We start from the raw sequence: 14,662 nt of genomic DNA on the forward strand, positions 1-14,662 counted from the left end.
ACCTTTTCCATTTATTTTGCCCCGACCCATCAGAGGAAGCACCACGGCAGCGATAGCTTACAGAACGTGGCTTTTCTTCACGTGAGACTTGGGAGTCAGAGTTAGTCCCTGACCCAAGAGCGGCAGAAAGGCCTGGAAACAGCATTCATCCGGCCCCTCCACCAGCGCTCTTGGTGACCAGGCGCCTTGTCACGAGCAGTCAGATGAGGGAGAACCTTTTCCTGAGCAGTAGGTCTGCACGGGGCTCACACTGTCCAGGAGGCCGTGTGGCCCGTTCAGACACAGGTAGAGCAGGTGAGCCTCACCCTCACGGGCCTAGGGTTTTCTACATGGGACGTGAGCACTGGCTCCAGCTTCAGGTCACAGCTGCATGAGCTCCTAGAAGAGCCGCCTGTCTGTGAGGCCAGGCGCCGACCCCCTCTCAGCTGTGAGCGTCCCCATCGGAGGCCTGTCCTCCACCCGGAGGCTGGTAGGAACCTGCTGAGTGGCCCCTCCACGAGTCATCCGAGCGGCCCTTCTGCCCGGCACCTCCTCCCGCTCCCGTCGCCACACGTTCCTGCCGCCGCCGCCTCCCCTCAGCCTCCCCGGACGAAGGAGAGCAGGGCCTGGCCCTGGAGTGGCTTTGGCTGGAGGGAGCCCTGGCTGTGGGGCCCTCTACCCAGAGCACGGACCCTGCCTCCTCACCAGCAATAGGCTGTTCCCTCCGATCACGCGTGTTCGCTGGAGCAGCACTGTAATTTCCTTCCAGAACTTCTTGGCGTTCACAGCGTGCTCGCTGTTGGGCGCGAGGGGCCTCGCTTTCAGCTTCTCTTGCCGTTGGACAGGCCTCCCCAAGCGGGTCGTTTCTGCTTTGGTTTAAAGTGAGGGGTGCAGCTCTTCCTTCACGGGGCCCCTGGAGGCCCTTGTGGGGCTGAAGAGGGGCCTGACTTCGTCTTGTTGTGTCTCAGGAAGTAGGGGCCCAGGAGAGGGGGAGAGGGGCGGCCGGTCGGGGAGCAGTGCGAGCACAGCATTTCAGTCAAGTTCTTGGTCTCACGGGGCAGTTTGACAGCGACAGACAATGACAGGAGTAAGGTGAAGGGTCACTGGTCACAGAGCACGTGACCAGTGATGACAGCAACAAGGTTTGTAATATTTCGAGAATTGCACTGAGCACGGCAGTTGGGGAAGTGGTGCCAGGGGGCTGGCGAGATGCAGGGCTGCACCAGCCTTCAGTTGGTGGAATCGCAGTCTGCGAGGTGCAGTGAAGCGAGGTTGCCTATATTGCCAGAAATAATAAGGGGCATTTCAAAATGAACAAAGAGGCAGTTCATCAAGATATAAAATCTTAAATATGTATCCACATAATAAAATAAATTCTAAATACATGAAGCAAAAACTTACAAAATCGAAAGGAGACATGAATGTTAGTACATCCACAGTTACAGTTGGAGACGGCAATCCTCTCTCATTATTTGATACAAGTAGTCACAAAAGCAGTTGTCAGCTGATTTTATCAGTTATCATTATACTGTTACTGTCAACCAACTCGACTGACTCCCCCAGCAGCAGAGTGAGCCCGGTTTTCCAGGGCACACGCCACAGTCACTAGGATGGACTGTGGCCCGTGTCATAGGCAAGGCATTGGGGAGGACACTGCAGCCTGCGTGCAGGTCCAGCCACTGCTTGCTCTCTGCAGCTTGCAGACTGAGAGTAGTTTGTTTTTAAGATTTTTAATTGATTTTCAGAGAGAGAGGAAGGGAGAGGAAGAGAAAGAGAGAAACATTGATGGATTGCAGCCTCTTGCATGCCCCCTGCTGGGGATCAAGCCTGCAGCCAAGGCATATGCCCTGACTGGGAATGGAACCAACAACTTTTCAGTGCATGGGGCCACGCTAGCCAGGGATGAGAGTAGTTTTTATGTTTTTAAAGAATTGTTAGGAAGAAGAAGGAAAAGAACATGCAACAGAGATCCCATGTGACCTACAAAGCTGAAAATAATTCCTGCCTAGCTCTTTCAGAAGAAGTTTGTTGACCTCCATGCTAGGCCATAAATCAAATACCAGTGTAGTTAAAGGAATGAAGTCCCATAAGCCTGCTCTCTGAGCACAACAGAAATGAGATATCAGTAACAAAGAGCTCTTTAGGAAGTCCCAAAATGATTAGAAAATTAAGCATTATGTTTTAAAGTGTAAGTCAAAGAAAAAAATCACAAGGATCATTATAAATATAAAAATCTGTGGGATGCAGCTAAAGCAGTGTTCGAAAGAAACTTTGCAGCTTTAAATGCTTATAATAGGAAAAGGGTCTAAAAAATCAGTGATCTGACCAGGCCAGTGAGGTCCCTGGTTCAATTCCCGGTCAGGGCACATGCCCAGGTTGTGGGCTTGATCCCCAGTAGGGGGAGTGCAGGAGGCAGCCGATCAATGATTTTCTCTCATCATTGATATTTTTCTCTCTTTCTCTCTCCCCCTTCCTCTCTGAAATCAATAAAAATATATATATTTAAAAAATAAATCAAAAAACATTTTTTTAAAAATGTATTTTATTGATTTTTTACAGAGAGGAAGGGAGAAGGATAGAGAGTTAGAAACATCGATGAGAGAGAAACATCGATCAGCTGCCTCGTGCACACCCCCTACTGGGCATGTGCCCGCAACCAAGGTACATGCCCTTGACCGGGATTGAACCTGGGACCCTTCAGTCCGCAGGCCAACGCTCTATCCACCGAGCCAAACCAGTTAGGGCCAAAAAACATTTGAACAAAAAGTGATCTGAGCTATCGTAAGAAGCTAGAAAAAGATGCCCTGACTGGGTGGCTCAGTTGGTTGGAGCATCATCCCGTGCACCAAACAGTTGTGGGTTCGATTCCCGGTCAGGGCACATACCGAGGTTGCGGGTTTGATCCCTAATTGGGGTACATACGAGAGGCAACATATCAATGTTTCTCTCTCTTCCCCTCTCCCTTCCTCTCTAGAATAAAAAACAAGAACACACCACATATCATCGGGTGCGGCTTAATAAAAAAGACCAATAAAATTAATAAACTTCAGTGGCACTGCTGAAAAAAAGGAGGACAGGTCTTTTAGATACGAAGGAATGAAAGAGGGGTGTTACTACAGAACCCACTTGACATTAAATGCTACAGGTAATATGAGGAACAACTGCATGCCCATAATTTCATGAATCCTTCAGCAACACGAATTACCCGAATGGGAGCAAGTAGCAACAGAAAATAGCTGTTGAAGAAATGGAATTTCCTCAGTGAAATTTGTCAGAAATGTGAGGAAGAAGCAGCACCAGTCCTGTGACTCAGACATGGAGGAGGAGGGCATGTTTCCCAGCATGTGTCATGAGGGCAGCCCGCACCTGGTGGCAGTGAGCAGGGCGTCCCAGCGAAGTGAACCAGTCACCATTCGTGGTTGCATGCTGTAGCCTTCCAGCCGTGCAAAACAAAGGTTTAACCTGTGTCTTTCTAGCCCTGGCCGGGAAGGTCAGGTGGTTGGAGCACCATCCATACACGGAAGGTTGGCGGGTTCGATTCCCGGTCAGGGCACATACCCAGTTGTGGTTTCAGTCCCTGTTTGGGGCATGTACGGGAGGCAGCCAATCGATGTTTCTCTCTCTCTCCCTCCCCATCCCCCTTCCCTCTCTCTCAAATCGATAAAAAGATAAAGTCATTTATACTCAGCATATAGTTAGTTATTGCTTTTTAAATCTAGTCTGACCATTTCTGTCTTTAATTGAAAGTATTCATCCATTAATGCACTGGTTGAGTTTATGACTGGTATCTTGCTGTTTTTCCCCATTTGTCCCATCTATTTTTGTTGCTTATTTCTTCTTCTTTTTCCTTTTTATTTATTTTATTTTTTGCCTTCCTTTGGATTAATGCAGTTCTTTTGGTTGATGGGATCTTATGGTCCACGTGGCCACCCACCCACTCTGTGGCGGAAAGCAGGACACGCAGAAGCCAGCTCTAGCTGCCCTGTGCTGCCAGTTCTTGCTCCAAGCCTGGAAGAAGCCTTGCCAGCTGGGGTCTCCCTGTGGTCCCCTCCTCCCTTGGATTGCACCTTGTCGGCGTGTCTGAGTCGCTCGAGAGAGAGGGGCATCTGGCGGTGGGGAGGCCATCTTTCGCCAGGTGCTTCCAGGGACCGTGATCTCTGGTCCTGCCGTCTGTTGCTGCCCCCCAGTGTCCCCTCCACTCCTCACGGGAAATCAGGAGGATGGGGCCCGAGGACACGCAGTGCAGGGCAAGTCCAAGCACCCAACCTCTGAGTGTGGCGCCCTGCGCAGCCTGCAGGGCCAATGGGGTTTGTTGGAGGAGGGGCTGCCTGCGCACAGTTGCCGGGCAGAAGGGTACAGGGGAGGGACAGCTTGTGCTGGAGGAAGGCACAGCATCCCTGTGGCCAGGGGGCTCGGCAGGCACAGCATCCCTGTGGCCAGGGGGCTCGGCAGGCACAGCATCCCTGTGGCCAGGGGGCTCGGCAGGCACAGCATCCCTGTGGCCAGGGGGCTCGGCAGGCACAGCATCCCTGTGGCCAGGGGGCTCGGCAGGCACAGCATCCCTGTGGCCAGGGGGCTCGGCAGGCACAGCATCCCTGTGGCCAGGGGGCTCGGCAGGCACAGCATCCCTGTGGCCAGGGGGCTCGGCAGGCACAGCATCCCTGTGGCCAGGGGCTGAGAGCAGTGGTAAAGCAGTCTGGTGAGGGGGGATGTGAAGCGAGATGAGAGGAATGTGAGGATGTCTGTGGTTTAGAAAAGGGACTCTGTGCAGCAGGGACAAGAGGCTGCTGGGGGGACGGCTGGACAGCGAGGAGCCCATCAAACAGCGTTCACATCGTGTGGGCAGCCTTTGCTCTTCTGAGTCAAAGGTAGAGAAGTCCATCCTCTCATCTGTTACCGTAATTTTGCAAATAGTCTATAATAATAAAAGCATAATATGCTAATTAGACTGGATGTCTGTCCTTCCGGACGAAGCTGGGCCTGCGAGGGAAGCCGGGTCCCGGGTGCCTGCCGGCGGCCGGAGGGAAGCCGGTGCTGGCAGCCGGGGGAAGGAAGGCCTACTTTGCACGCATTTCATGCATCGGGCCTCTAGTGATTCTTAAAACATTGCAGAGACTTACAATGTCACAATGCAGGTTTACTGTGTTAAAGACCCAGGCTTTGTTTTTTATTCTGAGTCAAACAGGGACCTAGGCCCACAGACTAACATGTGAGGCTCACTCAGCGGACAAACCTCGCATCTTCAGGCCAGGACAGCAGGAGCCTGGAGAGCAGTGTGGGGTGCAGAGGACGGGCTGGGCAGTAGCGGGCTCAGGGCCCAGCGGCGTGTGAGGGACGTGTGGCTTTAGGGTAACCTACTCAGCAGGAGGGCACCGTGAGGGGAGGTGCCAGGTAGTGGGGGGTGGAGGAGCAGAGGGTGAAGCGAAGCAAGCTGTCTTGCTGAGATTGTATTCCATGAGATGTTTTTTGTTTTTTTTTAAAATATATTTTTATTGATTTCAGAGAGGAAGAGAGAGGGAGAGAGAGAGAAGCATCAGTGATGAGAATCATGGATCGGCTACCTCCTGTACACCCCACACTGGGGATCGAGCCCGCAACCCAGGCATGTGCCCTGACCGGGAATCGAGCCCTGACCCCCTGGTTCGTAGGTCGACGCCTGACCATCTGAGCCACCCCGGTCAGACGCCATGAGACGTTCTGTGCTCTTTTATGAGATGGACAGTCAGGCACAGCCACGAGGGGAGACTCGGAGTCTCAGGAAAATAAAGTTGTTTCCTCATGGGTCCTGGAGACAGGAGGCCTGGTCCTCACGCACGGCCACATGGGGGACCCCAGGGGTGCAGGGAGCAGAGGACAGGTGTTGATGCTTAGGCACAACCTCTGGGGGGGTTTCCACGGGAGAGGCAGGGCCTGTGAACAGGGTAGGTGGGCTCTAAGCCACCGGGTAGTCCCTAGTTGCCTGGGCCCTGGCCCTGGGATAAAGGCAGGATTATTGACCGGGGGCAGGGGAGGGCTGGGCATAGTGGAGGAGTCCTCTGGATGGGAGTTTGCAGAGGGCACAGGCCTGCCCCTGCTGGGCCCTCTGCTGCCTCTAAGATTGACCAGCCAGGGAGGGGCCATCTCTCTCCCGCCAGAAAGGTGTTCTAAGATGTCAAAGCATCATCTACAGAAAACTAAAAGCCCATACGATCCAGGGACCTTGGGGGAGAGGTGTCCAGTGTTCACTCTGAGGAGCCGGACGCCTGGGTGGGGCTTGTGAGTCATTAACTTTCTTGGGGTGCAGAGGCATCCCTGTCTGACACACGGAGACACCTCTCCTAAGGGGGCAGGGAGTGAGAGAGCACCCAGGGTGGGAAAGGGGCATGAGGAAGGCGGGTCAGCGAGCAGGGAACCGAGCGCTGGACGTGACGCCCCTGACCCGGAGAGGCGTGGGCAGAGCGGGTGCTGGGAACAGCACCATCTCCAGCGCAGGCCCTTGTGGGGACGGACTCTGGGACTCGGTCGAGTTGCTGGGGGAAGTGACCCTCTGGTCTTTGCCTGCAGGTCTGTGGCCGTCACCATGTTCTGGAAGTTCGACTTGAACACCACGTCCCATGTCGACAAGCTGCTGGATAAGGAGGACGTGACGCTGCGGGAGTTAATGGACGAAGATGACATCTTGCAGGAGTGCAAGGCTCAGAACCGGAAGCTGCTGGACTTCCTGTGTCGGCCACAGTGTATGGAGGAGCTGGTGAGCCTCATCACACAGGACCCGCCCCTGGACATGGACGAGAAGGTCCGCTTCAAGTATGTACCGGGCAGGGCTGCAGGGGAGCAGGCCGCAGGGGAGCAGGGCAGGCTTCCTGATGGACAAGGGAGGAGGCTGCTCCTGGGGTGACTTGCATTCTGGGCTGTAGGGCGCCTACGGCGTGCTGGAGTCCTGAGGGAAAGGGTGCTGGAGGACAGACCCCGGCAGGGGGCGGGTCCCCGCCTGGTAAATGGCCGCTCGGGAGACCGTGGACTCTGCTTCACTCTGGGTCCTGGGCTCAGCGGAATATGTCATAGTGACCATTCTCAGTTTTTTTAAAATGTCCCATTCTGCAGTTGACCAGGATGTCCGAAGGAAGGGGTGTGGCGAGGGCTTGGCATAAGGACTGAGGAGATGGAGGACAGGGACCTTGGGTGACAGGAAGGGCAGAGCGGATGCAGCCTTCGGCTCTGAGGGTGCCCGCTGGGGCCTGAGCAGCTCGTCAGGACAGTGAGTGGTGGGAGGTCTCAGAACAGGGTCACAGCGTCGACCAGTGAACCAGGAGGTTACGGTTCGACTCCTGGTCAGGGCACAAACCATGGCCTGCAGGTCACATCCTGTTTTTGTGTGACCTGCAAGCTAAGAGTGGGTCCGTATTTTTAATGGTTGTTGCACGTGAAAATGATACCAAAGTCGCATCTCGTTGCTCCTGAAGGAGGTCCTGCTGGAGCACAAGCGCGCGTAACCCATCTGCGGTTACAAGGGCAGGCTGGGTGGCTCAGCAGACCGCCAGGGCCGTCCCTGCCCGGACAGGACTGTGCTGGACAGCCGGTGGGGGCAGGGGTGCCTGTGCTGGGCTGGGCGGCCTTGGGGAGCAGGGCTGGTTCGTGGAGGAGCGCGGCCTCGGCCCTGGTCCCCTCCGTGGAAGGCCCGGTGGAGACCGCTGTGCATGGGCTGCTCCTGCTCAGCGTGTGGTGTGAGCATCACCACCATCCCCGTTCACGGCCCACCCCTTTACCTCTCGCTCCCAAGGTGTCCTGCTTGGCGACTCTTCTGTGTCCAGAGGCCTCGGTGACAGGTCCGAGGGAGGAGAGCAGGGCTGGGCAGAGGGGTCCTGAGCAGCATTCTGGGCCAGGGGAGTTTTCTTGCCTGAGTCTGGGAGAAATCAGTGACAGATGGTACAAAGCCACTCAGACAGGGCACGGAGGAACTGTCCGCTCTAGGGCAGTGGTTCCCAACCTTTTTTCGGCTACACCTCACCTAAGCGTCTCTAAAATCCTGTGCCCCCCTGTGACATATAATTCTTATTTAAAAAGTGAACTCCTATTCGCCTAAAAGACCATTAACTTGGTTTAAACAAGCTTCCAAAGAACATGGCATCCATGGAAGAGAAAAATGAACCAAAGGACAGTTGAAGTCCTGAGGAAGAAATCACTAAGAAATAGTTAAAAAATAATATGAAGTGATATGAAAAAATAGCAAATAAAGTTTCAAAACATAATAGAGAACGGAAATGCATAATATGTCACATGTATATTTATAGACTGTATCTGAGGTCCCTCGAACCATAAGAAATGCAAAACATTCACTGTTAATAACTCATTCTCGAATTGCCCCCTTAAAAATCACATTGCCCCCTGGGGGACGTGTGCCCCACGTTGGGAACGCCTGCTCCAGGGGACGGAAACCAGCGGCGAGCAAGCACCCCGGTGAGAGGTGCCAGCTGTGGACTCCGAGTGCCCGCCGCGGCGAGCCCTGGGTGTGGGCTCTCACCATGGGCTCCGTCCCAGGGGCCCTCACGGTCGGCGTTCGGGCCTTCGGCACAGGAACCTCTGTGTTATTTCTTCCATAACTTTCTCCCTCCCCGTTTTCCCTCTGTTCTCTCTGGGACATCTAATGGGTGTTAGACTCCGCCCCCCGAATTGATACTTCTTATGTTTTCTCTTAATGGCTTGTCTGCCTTTGTTCTACGTCTGAGAGGTTTCTTCAAATTTTACCTTCCTCCCTTCTGTTGATTTTTAAGTTTTCTATTATCATTTGTAATTTTTCATATTTTAAATACAAGCCTCTGGCCCTTTTTTTTTTAAAATATATTATTTTTTTTACAGAGAGGAAGGGAGAGGGATAGAGAGCTAGAAACATCGATGAGAGAGAAACATCGATCAGCTGCCTCCTGCACACCTCCCACTGGGGATGTGCCCGCAACCAAGGTACATGCCCTTGACCGGAATCGAACCCGGGACCCTTCAGTCCGCAGGCCGATGCTCTATCCACTGAGCCAAACCGGTTTTGGCGCCTCTGGCCCTTTTTGAAAAATATTTTTATTGATTTCAGAGAGTAAGGGGGGGGGGAGAGAGAGAGAAACATCAATGATGAGAGAGAATGATGGATCGGCTGCCTCCTGCACACCCCCCACAGGGGATTGAGCCCGCAACCTGGACATGTGCCCTGACTGGGAATCGAACCTGGGACCCTTCAGTCCGCAGGCCGATGTTCTAGCCACTGAGCACACCAGGTAGGACAAGCCTCCAATTCTTGTTCACGGATCCTGCCTGAGTGCGTAGTTTTCTGGGCAGTTTCCTTCTGCTCTCCCACTCTCCCCGTTCTGCGTGCCCTGTTTTCTGGGGGGTGGCTGTTTGATCAGCACTGTGTTCCTTTCAAGAGAACTAGAGCCTGCACAGGGTGTGGGGTCTGAGTGGGGCTGCTCCCCGTGCCTTCCCATGGCAGCGGGTGCCCACAGCGGGGAGGACGACAGCTGGTTGGCATTTCTCTCTGTCCCATCAGTTTCTCCAGAAAAAAATCCTCCAGCTCCTGCCTGTGGGTGTCGACCTGTCATGCTCTGAGTCAGGAAGAGGGCTGGGACCCGTGTTTTTTGTACCAGGCCCTGTTTGTGGACAGCGTCCCATCTCCCTCAGCTGTGCCTGGCGGCCTTGAGTCAGGGGCTGCTCTGGACCACGTTTTCCTGGGAAGAACCTCTGGGTCCTGGGGGCGGCAGCAGGGAGGGGCTGGAAGTGTCACTGCTCGGAGAGTCCCCTCCTCCCTGCCCCGCAGCCTGGCTGCCACACCTCTGTGACTGGCTGAGGCTCACATTTTATAAACTACCAGCGCAGTTTTCTTTTTTTTAAAATATATTTTATTGATTTTTTTACAGAGAGGAAAGGAGAGAGATAGAGAGTTAGAAACATCGATGAGAGAGAAACATCGATCAGCTGCCTCCTGCACACCTCCCACTGGGGATGTGCCTGCAACCAAGGTACATGCCCCTGACTGGAATCGAACCTGGGACCCTTCAGTCCGCAGGCCGACGCTCTACCCGCTGAGCCAAACCGGTTAGGGCCGCAGTTCTTTTCTTGAAGAATCATGTAAAATACTGATAAAGCCCAGCCGACGTGCTCAGTGGTTGAGCGTCGACCAGTGAACCAGGAGTTTACGGTTCGATTCCTGGTCAGGGCACAAGCCTGGGTTGCGGGTTCGATCCCCAGTGTGGGGTGTGCAGGAGGCAGCCGGTCTGTGATCCTCCTCATTGATGTTTCTGTCTCTCTCTCCCTCTCCCTTCCTCTCTGAAATCACTAAAAATATAATTAAAAATAAAAATAAAGTACTGCTAAAAATCGCAGCTCCTGCCCCTCACCGTCCGTGAGCAGGTCGGGTATTGTAGCTCAGCCTGCCCCATGTGTGCGTGGTGGCCTGTGTGCAGGGGGACCGGGGCCTTCCTGTCGGCTCTGGAGAGCTTCCTGGGGGAGATGTCCCTTGCTGGGCGCCGTTCTGTCCGCACTTGGTGCGTCTCCTTGTTCGGAGGCCGGTGGACCTCTCTGCCGGCATGACGTGGACTTCACTCGGGGCCAGGGCTGCTGACCCGGCCCCCTGCCCTGCGCTTGAGCACGCGCTCTGGCCCCTCTCCTAGCAGCCGTGCGCGCTCTGCCTCGCTGGTTGTCACAGCTCATGCCTGTGCTGAGCCACCTCCTCTGATCCCGGTCACAGTCCCCGAGGTGGTTGCTGGCCACCCCTCCCTGGGACTGACCACACCTCTGTCTGAGCCCCCTCTCAAGCCGGGGCCTGCTTGTGAACTGCCCACTGCTGGGCTGCCTGCTGATCCGCAGGTCCCTCATGCCCGCTGCGCACCCGGCACTGTTTCTGAGTCTAGGAGACGCTGTCTCTGCGCCGACGAGGAACACGGCTCCACAGCCAGATTGGGGTCTCTACCAACTGTTTCCTCAAGAGCCTCAAACCCAGGCCCCTCTCACTGATCCAGGGCCACCTGGGCTGGGACCTGTGCTGGGGGCTGTGTGGGGGGGCTGGGTTGGGGCCGTGCAGGGGGCTGTGCTGAGGACTATGCTGGGGGCTGTGTGGGGGGCTGGGCTGGGGCCTGTGCTGGGGGCTATGCTAGCGGCCGTGTGGGGGACTGTGCTGAGGACTATGCTGGGGCCTGTGCTGGGGCCTGTGCCGGGGTCTAGGCTGGGGCCTTGCAGGTGGCTGTGCTAAGGACTATGCTGGGGGCTGTGTGGGGGGCGGGGCTGGGGCCTGGGCTGGGGGCTAGGCTGGGGGCTGTGCGGGGGGCTGCCAGGAGTAGGGGGTCGCAGTGGCTGACTTGACGCTGCTTGGCTTTATGCGCAGCCTTGTGGGGAGGTGGCCACTCACCTCGTGCGCAGGTGAGGAAGCCCCGGCACAGAGATCAGGTCATGTGTCCCACGTGGTGCCTGCCAGGCGGATGCCGTCAGCCCACAGGATGCCCCCACCGGGTCCCTGCCTCCTCTGGGCCTGGCATCTTCACCCGCATTCCCCAGTTAAGGCACAGGGCGTTGTTACTGGCACCGCGGTCACAGGCTCTGACCTGGATGCGCAGGTGTTGGGTAGGCGTGCCTGGCCCAGGGGGCGGCAGTGAGCCCAGGCGTTTCCCACAGGAAGGCAGGGCGCTCGGCGATGTCCTGGGATTACTTGGAACGAGGTGAGGATTATTGCGTGCCTGGTCGTTGATGTGTACCGGTGGTGTTCCTGGTGATACTGTGCTTTGCCTGTAACACCTCCAACCAGGACTGCGCTGTAAGCTTAGTCCAGGGACAGACGGGACCCTGCTTGTGGATGCGCAGGGACAGGAGGGCAGGGACAGGGAGGGAGGACAGCATGCCTCCGTGGCTGTGATGGTGACAGCAGGTGAGAGACCTGCTGGTGAGCTCGCGAGCAGAGCCTGCAGAGAGCAGGGCCCGAGGTCCAGCAGGTGGTGGTGGCAGATGTGACCTTGCAGTCATCCGCCGAGTGCCGGCTCCTCTGAGGCCTCGCGCGTTGTCGTTCTGCTCCGAGGTTTGTCAGTGTTCCCTCTTGCCCGTGGGCCTGCACCCTAAGGGGCGGATTATTTACGCTGTTTCCCGAGAGCTGGAGAAGTCTAATTTCACCTCCAGCTGCTGGCGTTGTGCCCTTTAGGTACCCGAACACGGCCTGCGAGCTGCTGACCTGCGACGTGCCGCAGATCAACGACAGGCTGGGTGGGGACGAGACCCTGCTGAACCTCCTCTACGACTTCCTGGACCACGAGCCGCCTCTCAATCCTCTGCTCGCCAGTTTTTTCAGCAAGACCATTGGCAGTCTCATTGCCAGAAAGACGGAACAGGTAAAAAGCCTGCCGTGCCCGTGTGGTCGGGGAGGTTGGCCTGGCGGACGCCCACACAGCTCGTCGCCAGCCATCGCGGCGCGACCGCGTCAGCAGGCGGGGAATGGTGTCCTGGCTGTGTCGTGGGGCTCAGCGGAGCAGTGTGGGCGGCTGATCTGTGAGTTGGAGTTGGAGTAAGAAGGTGGCTTCCCAAGAGGTATTTCTGCTGCCGGCTCTGGAGTCGCAGTGCTTCCCACCACGCCTGGTAGCCACAGGGCCCCAGTCACAGGCGTGAGGCCGGGACCTACCGAGTCCTGGCAGGATCGTAGCTGTCCGCCCTTGAAGGCACGTTGCTCCATCTGTTGGGTGGCCAGTGGCGATGTCTAGGGCACTTCCTGTTTTAAAGCAAATTAAAAAACTTCAGTAGTCAGCTTCTGTGAAATAGTGAGTGGCTCCTTTTCACCAGCTGAGCGTGTCTTCCTGGAGTCGGTGCTGCTGGTCTCACACCCAGCGGACACCTGCTCAGTGCCTCCCACGCCACAGACGAGCAGACGAGAGCCACGACCTGCGGACAGCTGCAGAGCGCTTTCCCCCCCGGGCCCGCCCAGACCCCCGGGCCCGTTTCTGAACAGTTCCCAGAGAGCGTTTCATCCCTCAGATTCTTACGTCTCTCAAGTATAAGGACGTTTTCAATACAGCTACAGGAGGGACAGGCTTTGCTGAGCAGATCCCACGATCACACCCCACAACTGTTAACCGTGATGGCTTGGTGTCATCACGTACTAGGCGGGGAACAGCCCCATGTTCTGCGCCTGCCTGGAGCTCTGAGAGGTGCAGCCCCGGCAGAGCGTGGTGGGTGGGAGGAGACCCTGTGCACGCTGGGTCTTCGGTGGACTGTCCCCGTCATGGGGTTGTCAATCTGAGGTTTGCAGGGGACCTCAGAGGACTGCCTCACCTCAGGTACTTTTTGGAAACGGGCAGAGCAGGGAGACTCGGCGGTGCTGGTGCCTCTGGTGCAGCAGTGAGTCTCGGTCCCAGGAGTAGCAGTGCTGCCGGGGGGCTGGCGCTGGAATGGAGGGCAGGCCTGGGTTCACCGACGTCCTGCCCGCCTTCCAGACCGGTGCCTGCACACGTGTGTTCCCCAAACCGCGCTCTGCTCCCAGACACTGTCTGGGTTTTCCTGCTGCTTACAACACCTCCGTCTTCTTCCCTTACCAGTAATGTGGACTGCACTCGTAAAAAATACTCGTTTACTGACAAAGGTAACGCAGTTACATGAAATTCAAATAAGACAGAAATACAGAAAACAGTTCATGTGACACTCCAGGGGTAACCACTGTTGATTTGCAATTTAAAATTTTTTCACAGTATGTGCCCACCGCCCAACTCAGATCGTCGTCGATCACTTTGCCCTTTTACCCTGCCCCCTTCCCCCTGATGACCACCATGCTGTTGTCTGTGTTTATGAGTTTGCTTTGCATCCCACATAATGAGAGAAATCATGTGGTTCTTAGCTTTTACTGACTGACTTACTTTGCTTAGCATGATATTCTGAAGGTCCATCCGTGTTGTTGCAAATGGTAGTATTTCATGTTTTCTTACGGCTGAGTAATACTCCCGGGTGAGGTGCCACACCTTCTTCGCCCAGGCCTCTGTCGGGGGCACTCCCGGGTGAGGTGCCACACCTTCTTCGCCCAGGCCTCTGTCGGGGGCACTCCCGGGTGAGGTGCCACACCTTCTTCGCCCGGCCTCTGTCGGGGGCACTCCGTCTCCCTGTCTTGAGCTCAGTGAACAACGCCGTAATGAACACAGGGCTGCACAGCTCTTTGTGAAGGAATGTTTTCGAGTTTCTCAGGTGGATCCCAGAAGAGGGATTGCTGGGCCATATGGTAACTCTACTCTTTTTTTTGTTTTATTATTTTTTTAAATCCTCACTTGAGGATATTTTTTCCATTGCTTTTCAGAGAGGGAGGGAGGGAAGGAGAGAGGAAAAAAAAAAAATCAATGTGAGAGAGACACCACCTCCCGCACATGCCCTGACTTGGGGCTGGGAGCGAACCTGCAACCCAGGTATGTGCCCTTGACTGGGAATCAAACCCACAACCCTTTGGTGCGAGGACTGACACTCTAACCATTGAGCAACACCAGCCAGGGTGGTAACTATTACTAATTTTATTTAGGAACCTCCATAGTGGCTGCACCAATTTACATTCCCACCAGCAAGAGTTCCATTTTCTTCACAACCTCGCCAACACTTGTCATGACTTGTCCTGTTGGTAAAAGCCATTCTGTCAGCTGTGTCTCATTGTCAGGCTCATTTGCATTTCCCTCATAGCTAGTGAAGCTGAGCATCTTCCCATACATCTGTTGGC

General features: G+C 55.3%; 1 protein-coding gene across 4 annotated transcripts in view; it reads left to right on the top strand.

Moving 5' to 3' along the window:
- Window positions 1–14,662, top strand: part of PPP6R2 (protein phosphatase 6 regulatory subunit 2) — a 59,114-nt gene that overhangs the window by 24,025 nt on the left and 20,427 nt on the right. For 3 of the 4 annotated variants that reach the window (XM_080659085.1, XM_080659087.1, XM_080659086.1), the window contains 2 exons: window positions 6,523–6,765; window positions 12,125–12,311. In XM_080659085.1, the coding sequence (XP_080515211.1) occupies window positions 6,539–6,765; window positions 12,125–12,311 (414 nt within the window). In that variant the 5' untranslated portion in view covers window positions 6,523–6,538. Of the gene's footprint in view, window positions 1–6,522; window positions 6,766–12,102; window positions 12,312–14,662 lie in introns of those variants that run through there. The other variant, XM_080659088.1, reaches the window with a different exon arrangement.

The sequence above is a fragment of the Plecotus auritus genome (assembly GCF_963455305.1).
Source record: "Plecotus auritus genome assembly, chromosome: 3".
NCBI classification, from domain to species: domain Eukaryota; kingdom Metazoa; phylum Chordata; class Mammalia; order Chiroptera; family Vespertilionidae; genus Plecotus; species Plecotus auritus.